The 15,913-nt window shown below is 37.4% G+C and overlaps 1 protein-coding gene across 1 annotated transcript in view; it reads right to left on the reverse strand.

Annotated features, from left to right (window-relative positions):
* CSMD1 (CUB and Sushi multiple domains 1) overlaps positions 1-15,098 on the reverse strand; it is a 2,539,710-nt gene extending 2,524,612 nt beyond the window's left edge. The window contains exon 1 of the mRNA XM_077487775.1: positions 14,460-15,098. Within this exon, the coding sequence (XP_077343901.1) occupies positions 14,460-14,547 (88 nt within the window). The 5' untranslated portion in view covers positions 14,548-15,098. The remainder of the gene's footprint in view (positions 1-14,459) is intronic.
* Between the last annotated feature and the right edge of the window lie 815 nt (positions 15,099-15,913).

A 15,913-nucleotide genomic window follows, 5' to 3' on the forward strand; every position in this document is an offset into this window, starting at 1 on the left:
GTTGGTCACCCCTGCTTTAAGGGAAGTGCAAAAATAGGATTTATTGTAAATTTTAAACCTATGGTGCTAATGTTTGTGACAGACTGCATCACATAATGTATGTTTGTTTTTGTTTTTTTCCCCATTCATTTGCCCATAGTCAAACTTTATTCGGTGAGCATGGAAAAAAAAGGTTCAGCTATAAATATTTGGAAAAGGTGGAATCCGCTGTCATGATCAAAGTGAGTTCCCTTGTCAACTTGCCAAGTACTAGCAACTATAACATTCCGTGCCATATATGGACACAGATAGGTCACTTTAAATAACTTGATAAGATGAACCTACTGACCTATGTCGCAGAGGGACAGAGAATTATGAGTCATAACATTAGAGAACCCTGAAAAGATACTCTAGAACTCATGAAAATCTTTCCCTGCAATGGTATGGTCATTTCGTTTTTTTTGTTTGTTTTTTTTTAGAAAAGTTTGTTTCAGTATTATACAGACTGTAAGTACATATCCATCTGCAAAATGTGTTTGGTGTTGAAATTTAAAGCATACAGTATATGATGTTTTGCCATGCTAATAATCATATAAAAAAGCAATTACATCTTTAGCCTTACTCATAACTTTAAAACCACAGACTAGGCCTAAATTTAACCTGAAGCCAAAAGTCCAAATGGAAAACCAAACCAAAGCCTAATTCCTAAACTAGACCTACCACCTAAACCTTACCTTACCTAACCCTTACTAACCTTACTTAACTAAAACCTAAACCATAAGCAACCTAAACTATAAGCTATGGCCCTTAGCTCATAACCTTGGGCAAACAATGGTCAAAAATGGCAATATTACTGCTGTACCTAAAATATCTTTCACCATAGCAAACGTATGCTGTTATATACCAACATCCAACATTTTGTCACCCAAATACAATATGGCAAGATATAAAAAACAATACATAAAAACCTATGCCAAAATGTTTCAAAGACAACCAATTGTTCTAATGGGACCAATGGTTGCAGGTCAATAGGTGGGTGATTACTGGCCAACTGAAACAATACTAATGAAAAAATTAAAAATGGCACTCCTAGAATATTACTCAATGTGTTAATCACTGGGAACTATTCCAAAAGATTATATCCTGCAAGTACTTAACTCCATATTGCTTAGTGAAGTTCTCTACTGAGAACTTGTCGAGCTGTTGGAGAAGTTGCGGTCAATCTGTTACCCTGCTTTACATACTCTGGTCTTACAAGGTTCTAAATAGCTATTGGAACAAAGTTTTCCAGCTAGTTTCCCAAATCAATGGAATACTTACAAAACCTGAACCAGCACTAGCTCTACTACACCTAGGTATTGAACACTTCCCACACAATTCTGAAATGTCACAATGCTTATTCCCATAGCAGCTAAGACGCTCGTCACCAGACTTTGGAGGTCAGAGCAAGCGCCCAATCTGTCTGAGCTGGTTGCTCTTGTAAACCTAATCTATAGTTATGAAAAAGTTACAGCCCTTAGAACAGGATTGCTCTACAAATCCAATCAAATGTGAGCCCATGGATCCAAATGACTTTTCCCACTGTTGTTTGATACAATTTATATTGTATGGTATATGTGCCGTTTCTTGTTTCATCATTTATGCCTGCCATTGTATGCTGAACATACTGTTGTATTTAGCTTGTCTGCTGTTGGCTTTGTGTCCTTGTGTCCCTTTATTATTTTCTGTAACCTACATGTACAACCTTTAAAACCAATAAAATGTAATATTGAAAAAAAAAAGAAAAATTGTGGTTTTCCTTTATTTGTGAAATTGAGCAGTCTACCTTGAATCTAGTTTTATTAGAATTGATTTTACAAAGTGAATGCAAATATATAAGGCAAACCTGTGTTCACTTTGAATACCCACTGATGTGCAATGGAAATAAAAAAAAACAAAAAACAGTTTTTCTTTTTTTTTGCTAGCACATGACTGGATATGCAAAGTTAGCACTTTATTTTATTCACTAAAATTCACTTTTTGCAAAGTGAACATATACAGTACTTTGCAAAATGAAGATGTCATTGTTAAGCAAGCAGCATTTACCCCTTAAGCAAACCCTAGTGAGCTTTTATTGGTTCTTAATTTTTTTTTTCTCAGTTTGTTGAGCACAACTCAAAACCGAAAAGGCCAGTTCTACCCACAGTTAAAATCTCAGTTTTTCTCAGTTGATGTCATGCCACTTTTTTAGACTATAGTGACAAGATACAGTATCTCCTCTTAAAATGTTACCATCTGCTAATGTAATTTCAAAAGCAAGGTGGTATGTTCTCCAAATGATTCAATCATAATATAAGATGAAAAATAACCGTAAAGTACAATTTCATAACAAGCCATCCTTATATTACAACCTTGTAGGCAGTGGATATATAAGCTACAGTGAGAACATCTTGTTACTGGATTCCCTAAGAGATATAAGTGATTCAAACCCCAGATAACCTTGAAAAATGTTTCCCTGGCCTAATATGTAAATCATGCTGAGGCTAGCTAAGATCAAGGTCTGTCTGCCCCAGATTACTCACCAGTAGTCTTCAAACAAACATAAATATGCTTATGTGTTGATGATGTTCTGTGCTGACTTTCCGTATCAGTGATTGAGAACTTGGAATGAGTCGCAAAAGGATTTTGACTTCCTTGCAATACCAGTGCTTTTTTGTTATCCCTTTATGCATGCTATTGCTATGTATGTCTTATAAACATTTAAAGAATTCTAAGTAACTATAATGTTAAAGTAAAATTTAAGGCTATAAATTTCTGTTTTGCCCAGCAAACTGTCTGAAATTTTTGCCAATATTTAATTAGCTAAGACATGAGTACTTTCCTTAAGAGATTGCCACATTTGAACACATATCAGGGATTCCATTTTCTACATTACACCCTATTTTGATGAGGACTTCAGCCTGCAATTACATGAAATAAGATCACCAACAATCCATTACTAGGTCAATTGAAAATCTAATTGCGCACTGCATCTGAATAATGTGAATGCAGACTGTCCTTGGGTCCACCTTTACTACAGTTATTGTGCCTGTGTGATTTTTATGACAATAAGTATTCTAATAGGCTTGTAAAACCAAAATGATCTTTTCTAACCAGTAAGAATATAAACTAAGATTGGTGTTTGAAAGATCAGATCATACATATTTTAGCATATAGGTTTAACTAAATTAATTAAGCAATGATTATACGTGCACATGAAGGAAATAGTTGTTAAGTAAATTTGTGATACCTTGGAAAAGATATGGCAACAATGTAATGCAACCACAAAGTCGATATTTCACTGATAAATAAAATGTATTACTATTACATTTTACAAAGATATTTGGGAAGAACACAAATTTAGAAACATAAAAAAAACAGTAAAGTGATGGCAGAAAAAGACAGAGTGGTCCATCAAGTATGACAGGTTTTTTTATTTTATATATATTTTGTATTTTCTTTTTTTTGTTCTGTTTTTTTTTTTCTGTTAATTTTCTCAGTATGGATCAATGTTTGACCTAAGCATGTTTGAAACCATTTACTGTTGACTGACTCACTACCTCTGCTGGAAGTCCAAGCATCAAGTGCTTTTTCAAAAATAATACTTTCTAAGGTTAGTTTGAACTTTCCTCCAGTTAGTTTGGGGTAATGTTCCCATGTTCTTAACTTTGGTTTCATATTGAAAGTACCGCCCTCCATATAAAATAATTACAGGGTATTAATGTTACATTTTAAAAAGATATTTAGGAAGAAAAAAAATGTATGTTGAAAATGTTTTGTGAGACCACCACACATCTATTCACCTCCATATAAAATAATTACAGGGTATTATGCCCCATACAAACGGTCGGACATTCCGATGACAAAATCCGTTGGATTTTTTCAGATGGATTTTGGCCCAAACTTGTCTTGCATACACACGGTTGCACAAAGTTGTCGGAAAATCCAAACGTTCTGAACGCGGTGACATAAAACTCGTACGACAGGACTATAAAGAGAGCAGTAGCCAACAGCTTTTGTCTTGTAATTTATTCTGAGCATGTGTGGCACATTGTCCGTCGGAATTGTCTACACACGATCGGAGTTTAAACAATCAGATTTTGTTGTTGGAAAATTTTAGATCTTGCTCTCAACCTTTGTGTGTCAGAAATTCCGATGGAAAAAGTCAGATGGAGCACACATCTGATCGGATTTTCCGACAACAAGATCCGTTCACACATTTTCCGTCGGAAAGTGCTACCGTGTGTACAGGGCATTAATGTTACATTTTAAAAAGATATTTAGGAAGAAAGAAAATTGTGTTGAAAATGTTTTGTTAGACCACCACACCTGAAACAGCAAAGCAAAGAAACACTTTCCATTAACCCAATAACATGTTGGCATTGTTTGCTACAGGTTCATGTAAATAGTGAACCTTTTGTAAATATAGCTATTAGATTAGATATAAAAAAGGAAAGTATTTGAGCAATTAAGGCACAAAGCATGTGTATTTTTAGTGTGCTAAGAAGAAAATGTCTGCCCATAGCAAGCTATCAGCTTCCAACTATCATTTTCATAGTCTAGATTTGAAAATAAAACATTCATTTTAATTAGTTAGTATGTGCAACACAACAATTTTTTTGCTGCCACAGTAGCACCATTATAATTGTTGTTGCCTTTGAGGGCATGCAATAACATTGGATACAGTCACTTACAATTTTTTCAGTAGTATCTGAAGCTATCAGGTGAGATCTCTTAAAACAAGTCCTTTAAAGACGTGTTATTCTATTTGTGAGATGAAAGGCTACATTTTTCCTACAAGTATTTCTCCATTACCAGATAGATAATCTAACCATATAATACAGCCATGTCAGCAGGTGGAATGAAAAGCATAAAAACATCATTAGAAATAAGCTACAGGTTTATAAGGTCTGGGAAGCCATCCATACTGGACTCATATTGTATTGCGTATGTGCTATTGTGCTATCATGCTAACAAGAAAATGTCTTGCTGCCCGCAGCAATCTCTCAGGTTTTAGCTATCCTTTCCATAGCCCAGAGTTGAAAATAAACAAGCATTGTGATTGGTTACTATAAGCGAAAAGACAATTTATTGATAGCACAGTAGCACCATTTTAACTGTTATGGGATTAGCAGGCATACAACAAAATTTGATATAGCCAATGGCATTGCTCTCAGTAGTATCCAGACATCTCATTAGTTGAGATGTCATAAACAACTCTGAAATGTGGTAAGCTCTCTGTAAGAATTTTTATACAAGTATTTCTCCATTACCAGATGACTAAACTGTTCATACAATACAGCCATGTTACCAGAAAAATGAATAGAATTAAAACATCATTACAGATAACCTAGCTGAACTGGTTTGAAAAGAATTCCATATTGGGTGACTTTTTTATATTGCAAATGTCTGTGAATTTGATATGCTGAGGATGACCACTTTTTCATTTTTAACCACCCTGGTCATAGTGGATGGTATCCACAATGAAATGAGCCACGATATATATCTCTTCTAACAAAGTGATATCACAACAACACTTTGGTGCTGTACTGAATCATGTTATTTTATACCTCATAGGCCTGGAAGAGGTGTTAAATGTGTGTATAAATGTGGTTCTGACGAAGGAGCCACGCATGCTCCAAAATGCGTTACTGCCCACCGCCCCCACCTGACGCCACATCGGCCGTTTGCGTTCCAGCATGGATTCGGAACCCAGGCCGTTTCATTGCCTCTTTGCTTCCTCCCTCCTGCACATATTCTGGGATTCTGACAGCTGCTGGATGGCTCTCGCCTCCCCCGCAGACAGACAAAGGATAAGTGACTTGCCTGCGGACTCTCTATTATATGCCTGATTCCTACCACAATCTTGTAAGTGTTTTTATTCCCCTTGTGCTCAAATAAATATTTTAATATTGCACTTAGAGGCGCATTTCTTTTCTTTTTGATCTTTCAGAGTTGCTTCTCCTCAAGTGCTGTCTGAAGTGCCATCTCTTCACTACTACTCAGGACCGGCCATCCATCCTTACCACACTCCCCACATCTTTCTCTTTTTCTGCATATATGCATCTTACCCTTTTCCACAATAGCTACCCTCTGCCCCCTATGAATTGCTTAACATAGAAAAAGGATGTGTTGCTCATGCATTGCAACACAAATAAAGGGTTAAAAAAAAATACACCACACATTTTTTTAATATCTTCAAAATAAAGCAAACCCTTTTATAAATTATGACATTAATTAAAACAGATAGAGCCTCCTGCCTCCGAATAGTTCATTCTCCTAGAGCAATGATGGCGAACCTTGGCACTCCAGATGTTTTGGAACTACATTTCCAACGATTCTCAACTACACTGCAGAGTGCATGAGCATCATGGGAAATTTAGTTCCATAACATCTGGGGTGCCAAGGTTTGCCATCAATGTCCTAGAGCCTCATCATAGCACCAGAAATTAGAGCGCAGGAGATTCCCACTTTCATTTTCTCAGACTCTTACCCATTCTAGCAGATTTTCTCAAAAAAAATTAGTATAACTAAAGCCCACTGTACATTAGTGAACTGTAAACATTGTTAAATGAAAAAATAAAGAATGAGGTTTACCTAGAATATATGACACAGCATTATTTCAGTAATTATCTTGAAATGGAATGAATAATAATAATACCATAAAAGAAAAGTTGTGATGGGCCTGTTCATTAGAGGTCAGTGTAGAAGGGACCCCTTATGGTGATAGTAAACCCCTTGCATTGGTGACCAGTGTAGGTGAGAGCGATCAGTTCACCACTACATACAGCTCAATGAACCCCAATCTCAGGAGGAATCCTTGAATTTAACAAAACCCTGTTTAGAAGTGTTGCTAAACCAAGTACTTTGCATTCACAATAACTGGTCTCCCACCGTACACAGAACATGGAAATGCAAATATTTTATTAAATATAAACCGCTAAATACATTTTCTCTTTAGCAGTATATGGCAGTCTAATGACTTTTATTGGTGTCTAGTTAAAGCTTTTGGAGGAGTTTTCAGTCTCCTCCGATTGTCCCATGAGGCTGCAGGACCTCAACCCTCTGTCTGGACAGTGCTGATTGGCCATGTGCCGATCATATGCACCCTCTGAAGGAAAATAAAATATTTCTAGCAATGCACATTAAACTAAGCATGTGCAGCGTGCCCCCAAGGCTCTGTACTATCAGGTTTGGGGACAGTCAAAGAAGAGTAGGTTCAGAAAAGACAGGATCAAACAGCCTTTTTACACAATGCAGAGGATTAAGCCCTCTGCATTGTGGGTATAACAAGTATATACAGTGGGTATAACAAGCATGCTTTACTGCTTTTACAGACTGATTTTACTGTTGTGCATTTAGTACCACCTTAAAATAGGCTGAATTATATCAGTAATTATTAGCAAAGACTGTAACAAAGGACTACCACACTGTTTCCTATGAATCCAAAGACTGAGTGAAACAGTGTTGCAAGTAAACAATTAGTGTATCAATACAAAAATGTCCCAATAATCATAGCACCATTGTAAGCTTCTTTATATTTAAAACAGATCTTCATCCTTGAAATCAACTTTCATCCTCTTGATCCCACCTCCCTTGGCTAAACAAATAGGCCTTTTTTGTTTACTTTTTTCTAGACAATGTTTTTGGCCCACCCCCCCATTCCTGAGATTGCCTAGGTGAATGACATTAGTGCCTCCTTGGTTATGTAATGTGCATATCCCAGGAGGCAATGAGAGCACTGCACGTCATTCTATTCGGTTCAGTAGGAAGGGGTAAGCCTAGCAGTGCACAATAGGAGGGCTGTGCTTGAACCCAGAAGAGTTGGACGATGATGATGGCAGTGCGGGATTCGAGCAACGGCTGCTGAGAAGAGAATCTCAGCAGGACATTGCTGGATCTGCTGGGTGGGTGAGTATCTGAATTGAGGATAACCCAGCATCAGGGAAGCAGGGAAAAAAATAATAGGGGAGGAGAGCAAAGGTCCTCTTTAAGATATATTTAATGAACACAATGTTTTAGAAAACGAATAATAAATTACAATATATATATATATATATATATATATATATATATATATATATATATATATATTTGGAGTCCCTCAACCAAGATGGACAATGAACAGCACAAAGATGCCGCAAGACTCACAACATAACACAGACCTAAGGTGTGCCCTGGTCAGCTGGTCAGTACGCCAAAAAAGGAGGCATACCCAATGAAAGTAATGGATGACTGTAGAAGAGGGATGTGCAAAGAAAGTGCCCTGAAAAGGGGAATGGGCTGGAGGGTATCACGCACTGGAACTGACAGGGAACACAGGTGAGTCAGCTAAATATATACCCCCTCCCCCTTGGCTCCTTCTATAAATTCAGGCCATCATACTGGCCTCCTTATATATATTTAATTTTTTATACCCCCAAACCTCTTCAGCAAATTCTACTTTATGTCTGGAGAAGCATCTAGCCATATTCATAGCATTTCATCCACCAAGAAATCTCTACATGTACAGCGCATACTTCATGAATATAAAATTGCTATACTCTTGCAAAGTCCATATGCTGAAGAAAATACAATATACATGTCTAATACATTGACAGATTGCCTCTTGGGAAGAGAGCTTTTCTAGACTCTATGAGAAGTCACAAACTTCATGTCTGGAAAAGAATATTCACTCAGTAAGTATGTGTGTGCTGACAGCTACCACCACTATAAAAAAAAACTTCTCCTGGCGGTGCTAAACTTCTTTATAAATAGTAAGTATAAAACCTAGACAGATGTAAGAAGTCATTCAGTAAGTGAATGCAAAAACAATGGCGTATAGCAAATCAACTCAACCAAAAGAAATCAGAATAAAGAAGTCTAGTAAGGAAAGGCTAATGAAATCTCAGTGTGGATCGCTTTCATCGCACTAGCAATTTTCCATGGCATTAAAGTACACTGAAGCTGTAGATACAATCTGTCTACATACAACGTGCATATTTAGCACTGTACCAATACATCGCTATTGAATTCGTTATTTAAGGTTTAAATTTAACACTGTTTTGCTTCCCAACTCGCATTATTCTTGGTATAGTATATATTAAAACCACTGCCTACTGACCTATACTTAACCAAAGCATATAGACTGTATACAGGTCATTTAATTATAACCATCAACAGACAGCACTTCAAGAGCTGCCCAGCTGGGGCTCCAGCTGAATGTGATCCTGGCACACCCCCACCATCGTATACCATTCTCTAGCTGAAAACAGCCGAGGGAGCTGATATGAATTTGGTCATTCTCTAGTGTCATTGCCATGATAAAATTAACATTCACTTCTCACTGAAACAACAAGCAGAACCTTTGTAACTTTAGGACATCATATCCACATTTAACACTTTCAGTGACAACATACTGTATATATTGTTCTATATATTTTTTAATATTCTCAGTGGGGAAATTGCTACCTAAAGAGTTGAAACAATGCAAGCTGGCAAGCTTACAAATGAAATACCTCATTTTTAAAATATCCAACCAAGGGGCCTTTGTGCAGTAAAATAATTTCTTTCTAATTATCCAGTAAAAATACTTTGACTTTTTGCTACTTCAAAATTCATATTAAGTAGGCCAGTCAGCTACTTGCATATTCTGTGATTATTAACTGACCTTTAAAAAATAAAATGCAAATCTCTAGGAAAGGAAAATGTAAATTCTTCATTTTTCTGGCACTCCTGTAATACCTGGAACAATTTCTATTTATTTCTCCAGCGTATGAGACCCCTATACATCCCCGTATATATTCATTTCAGAGTAATATGGATGTCCTCTTCCAAGTGCAGTTCCGCTCTCCTCTGGGCCTCAAGACAGTTTTAGGACAGGCATGCTATTGAAGGTATTTTACTGATTCAGGAACAAGAAAACAAGAAGGTAGGGCAAAATCTAAAAAATGTAAGTACCGCTTCTAGGGTGTGACTCCCTCCAATTTATCCCTCAAGGCAGTACCAAGTGCTTAAAGCGGATTTACTGCCTGGGTAAAAAAAAAAAGAAAAATCAGAAGCTACAAATACTTTAGCTGTTGACATTTAATATAAGGACGCATAAATGTCCAGAAAGCCCACGATGTCGGCCCCCGAAGCCAACCCATCCACCATACTGGATTATTTTAAATTAAGTAACCAGAGTACAAATGTAAACATTTTATAAAAGTGCACCCTTTAACAACGAGCAAGCAGTTTTCCTGCATTCTACTTACTTGCTCACCTGCATACTTTTACATTTCTATGCCATAACTGAGCAACACTTTAATATTGGTATATATAGGTATATATATATATATATATATATCTCTTTATTTATTTTATTTTTCATTTTTTAATTATTTAATGTGTCCAACATTAAGCAGTGTGGGAACCCCATACCAATAATGGATTTATACCGTTTAGTAACTAAGTACAGTTTTTGAGGTTTAGATTACTGCAGTCTTCTTACTAAAGACATTATTCTTGACCAGGCTACTGTACCTTGTACATACTCAGTACTTTTAACATTGGCCTATCAAATAGACTTGTGTATACTTTTTCAGAAAGACTTATTGCACCAGAGTTATGTAATGCAGCCAGTTCAAGTGAAAATATTTTTTAGTAGAGTTCTTCTTTAATGATGGTTTTTAGATGTCTCGATAATTAAACTGAGGCACAGACGTGCCATACTTTGTATTTAACATTACCATAGCTTTCATTTTTCAGATACAGAAAATTTCACCTGGTTTATTCTTACAATAAATATGATTTGTATTCTTGTAGCAAGGTTATTATGATGATGCCAGTGGAAACATTACTGTACATATTCTGAGGTCAAGTGGTAACCTGTACTCTCTAAAGAATCGATATTATTGAGTCATGTATGCGCTATGCAGAAGCAGGAAAGACTAGATAAAGAGTGTTGTATTCTCAGAATGAAATGCACTATGCAGCATGTACAATACATACACACTGATCCATATGAATGCAAACCCACTGGAGTATGAAGACTTTTAAATTTAATATACAAGTCAGCTTAGGAATGCAAAGTGTGTAAATGCCAAGTGCCAGATCCTTTAACTCTAGCTTTATTAAACTATGTTCAGAGTAATACCAAAACCTACATGGCAGATTTGCAAGCTCACAGTATCCGATTTGCAGTGAGTTCACAATTTACTGTGGGTAATTTTCTAAAAAAAAAAAAAAAAAACTGATTGGGTGCCCTCTTTCTAAAAATCAAGCCAGTCAATAAGATCCACAGGAGCCTTCATCACTGACCAATGCAGCCTTAAGATGTTCAGTTCAAGTTTAACAGAGAAGAGCCAAAGTGGAATGGTTTCATGGATAGCTGTGTTTGGTTTAGGCTGAGAATATAGAGAGAATCTTAAAAGCAGATGCTTCCTCAAGAACTCCAGCAGACCAAAGTAGGACCAGGGGTGAGAAGGTCTCTTATGCCTATCTATAGCTCTGTCTGCAATGGAATGTGTGTGAATGAGATAGGAAGGGCATACCAATATACTGTCTATATATATATATATATATATATATATATATATATATATATATATATATATATATATATATATATATATATATATATATAGAGAGAGAGAGAGAGAGAGAGAGAGAGAGAGAGAGAGAGAGAGAGAGATGGGTAGTTAGATAGAACGGTAGATAGATAGATAGATAGATAGATAGATAGATAGATAGATAGATAGATAGATAGATAGATAGATAGATAGATAGATAGATAGATAGATAGATATTATAGAAAATTAGACAATAGATAGCTAGATAGATAGATAGATAGATAGATAGATAGATAGATAGATAGATAGATAGATAAAGGCACACAGGTAATATAATATGTCTATCTAGTCTATCTATGTATCTATGCATCTATGCATGTATGTATGTATGTATGTATCTATCTATCTATCTATCTATCTATCTATCTATCTATCTATCTATCTGGTAGACTAAATCACATATTATAGAAAAAGAGATGATAGATAGATAGATAGATAGATAGATAGATAGATAGATAGATAGATAGATAGATAGATAGATAGATGGATGGATAGATAGATAGATAGATAGATAGATAGATAGATAGATAGATAGATAGATAGATAGATAGATAGATAAAGACAAACAGTTAATATAATATGTCTATCTAGTCTATTTATCTATCTATCTATCCATTTATCTTTCTATCTGATAGACTAAATCAGATATTATAGAAAAATAGACAATAGATAGATAGATAGATAGATAGATAGATAGATAGATAGATAGATAGATAAAGACACACAGGTAATATAATATGTCAATCTATCTATCTATCTATCTATCTATCTATCTAATGTATATATTGCAAATATGTCATAGCTGTTGACGTGAAGTGTTAGTTAATAATAAGACAATAATAAGACTTCATAGATCCAGGGAAACTCTGGGAAGCAACCATATCCCATTATTTTCATCTAGTCATATACCCCCATGAGTTTCATGATGCTCTCCTTTGTCACTGTGCAGAGCTCCTGAATGTGCAATTTGAGGTTTAGAGCTAAACTGTAGGCTCTTTTAAATCACTTTACTAAGGTTGCTTTGCCAGGTAGGATGAAGCTACTAATCATTTGCAGGTAATTGAATGTTGGAATACATTTCCTATAGGGAGAGCTTGGAATAGAGGGCACAGGATGAAGGCAATGGGGTTATTTTGGATGAATTCCTTGAAAGCTTACAGCTGGGTTCACATGACCAACTATGATATGTGCTCCACTATAAATGGGACTGCACACCTTTATCTCCAGACTGTGTGTAATGATCAGAATTAGGAAGTTGGGGTGGAAGAGGTAGAGTGGAGGACCTGGGAGAGAGTGAGAAAGAAAAGAAAGAGAGAGAAAGTGTGAGAGAGTGAGAAAGAGAGAGAGGACAGGAAAGCCCACACACAGCCTGCTTATTGCATCTACAGGCTGCACACGAATAGCTCAGTCTGGAGATTTATTCAAAGCTTGTACAGAGAACATCACACACTTCCTCCAGCCTCTTTATTACCAGATCAGATTGCAAGGTCGTCTTCAGAGAATACCCTGTAAACAAGGTGTAATCTACATATCCCTTTAATAATATCAACCACAAGTGCAATCTATTATGTAGCATGCCTACATAATTTCTTAAAACTTACAAAAATTCTTGCATTGTTACTTTTACTGTTTGCAATTACCCATGAATAACTATTTAACAAATAGCCTATATAAGTGACACTGTATAGCTAAACAAAAAAAAAAAAAAAACAACTTATAGTGTTTCCAAACAACCTTATGGTCAAAATAACAGCCAGAGAGCCCTTGAATCAGACCTTCTAGAAGAGCTATTAGCCCCAAAAAAAACGTGTTCAGTACCAACAGGGTATCAATGCATAGCATAGAGCACATAGAAGGCATAGTATATGTGTGATTGGAAGGGTGCCATGCAGTACTATTGGGAAGAACTGAATAGCAAACCTTCAACCTCCCAAATTGCTTTGCTGTTTGACCTAGATTAGGCAGTAATACATGAAGTCAACTCCCTAACAGTGAAAGAAAGGGACATTTTCTAAGTCTCTATAAATTTGCATTTTAGCAGAGCTGTCTGCATGGAATGAAAAGAATGGGAGTCTACTCTAATAAAGGTATGTGGAATAACATTTAATAAGAGCATCATCTTAAAAAAAAAAAGAAAACTACAGTACATGCAACAGTTTAATTCATTGTATATGTTTAACTGCATTACTGAAATGATGAAATTTGAATAAAAAGCCAATTTGTATGTTAGGGTCAAAAGAATCGTAGACAGGTTTCCACTGCTAGTCATTTTGGAAATGGCACCATATCTGTGCCCCTACAGTATCAATCAGGATTCTGTCCAAATGAAGAAGTAAAGGACCAATCTAGCAGAAATGTCAAAAGTTAAAGCAGCGTTCGATCCCAAGGAACTAAGTGACATGGAGAGAAAAAAAAAATGGCAAAGACTATTCTATTGAGTTTTGGAGCTTTCCTTCCTCAATAATCCCATCGGCAGGAATGGCAGCGAACAGGCAGTGATGACATGCAATAATTAATGATGGCACCAGGAGAAACTTGTCACAATAAGCATTATGCAGGCATGGAACATGGTATAGAGATAAATTGCTGCATTAACCACAAGCCTGATCCTAGTCATCAATCTGATGATGGCAATGGGGAAATCTAGAACAGGTATGTGAAGCATGAGCAAAAATGTAATGTCCATTGAACTGCCCTGGAGTTCCCACATCCCAGATCTCCTTGTATGGGGGGGGGGGGGGGGGTAAAAAAAAAGCAGCCCATTCCAAAGTAGGCAGTGTGCTTGGTGATCCACTGATGGACAAGTTGAGGGCTACACGATGAGCAGCAAGCATGTACAGAACATAAACTATGTGATGCGATCAATCTTACCCTTAGCTGCAGTGAGAAACCCTAGGCACACCAGCAGTAGATACTTCAATTTCCCCAACGCAGGCATGTCTCTGGATTTTCCACACATCCAAAAAGAAAAAGAAAGGGGGGCTTTACACGAGCAGATTTCACCGTCCCCGACAATTGTCTGCGATCACAACGATCGGTCTTTGGAGCCAGGTAATCGAATAGAGATCCAGTTTAAATGAGAAGGTTGGAGAGTTGGCTCTCATGTCATAATGCAAAAAAAAAAAAAAAAAAAGGAGAGAGAGAGAGAGGGAGAGCTAGGAGCCACTGCAGGGAGAAAAACTGGCGGAGCTGCTGCAAGATCCTAGGGAGCTCCGAGCGCACACAGCCGTGGTGCTGAAAAGACAGCGACCGAGGATCGGAGGAGAGCACTCAGGTATCCAGCTAAAGGAACGAGGGCGATTGGCTGAGGACGAGGCAGAGACAGAGCGAGAGACACACAGAGAGACACAGACACAGAGAGAGAGAGAGAGATCACAGCAGACACCAGCACAAGGAGCTGGACTCAACCATCACTGAACAGCGAGAGGGGAAAGAGACTGTACACACACCTCCCCGACACCCTTCTCCTTCCATCTACTGGAATCCCCCCACAAAGGTCCACAACGGTGCCTGGCTACACACATTCACACATCATCATCATCATCCCCAAGCAATACACCACTCACATGCGCACTGCTCACAACAGCTGCATGGAATATCATTTGCAAGAGTTAAACTTTCAGTGAACTTTCAGCAACATTCCCTGTCTGCTCCAATTTTTTTTTTCATTTTGTGTCTCCCTGCAAGGTGGCTTTATGAAACAGGAAGAGCTAACGATAGATGATCGATTTATAGCAGATACAACCCATTTGGAAATACAAAGGGAACTGGATTTTGATCGATAAGTGGATGATGGGATCACAGGATGTCGCAGCACAGCCGCAAAATCTGATTGATCCAAATATGATTGGGTTCAGGAGCAAAGCATCTTTTTACTCTGCAAGGGAATTTTCCCTGGAGTTTAGTGAAATATTGTGATGTCACATAAGGGAAAAAAAATGATTTTTTTCTTGCATCTGATTGGATAATGGAAGTCCAAGTTCTGGGGTAAATTGCTTTGCAAAGTAAACGGTTTATTTGCCTTAAAGAGGAAGTAAACACTGATGAGTTTACTTCCTCTTTCATTCCCTGCAAAGGCAAAGCATAATGGACTACTATGCATCGCATAGTAGCCCATTATGTGTCACTTACCTGACACAGGAGCCAGCGAAGTCGCCGCTGTCCCCTGTAGTCCGCCGCATCCATCTTGTTGGTGGGGTCTCGCAGCTCAGCTGCTGTCATTCGGCGAAGCCGCGATGACGTCACTCCCGCGCATGCGCACGGGAGCCGACACGCGCGGCAGCTCCGCCGCTGAGAATGCCGCGCTCAGTGCGCCTGCGCGCCGC

Source organism: Lithobates pipiens, unplaced genomic scaffold, assembly GCF_037356315.1.
Source record: "Lithobates pipiens isolate NorthernLeopardFrog02 unplaced genomic scaffold, aLitPip1_a1.2 Scaffold_18, whole genome shotgun sequence".
NCBI lineage: Eukaryota > Metazoa > Chordata > Amphibia > Anura > Ranidae > Lithobates > Lithobates pipiens.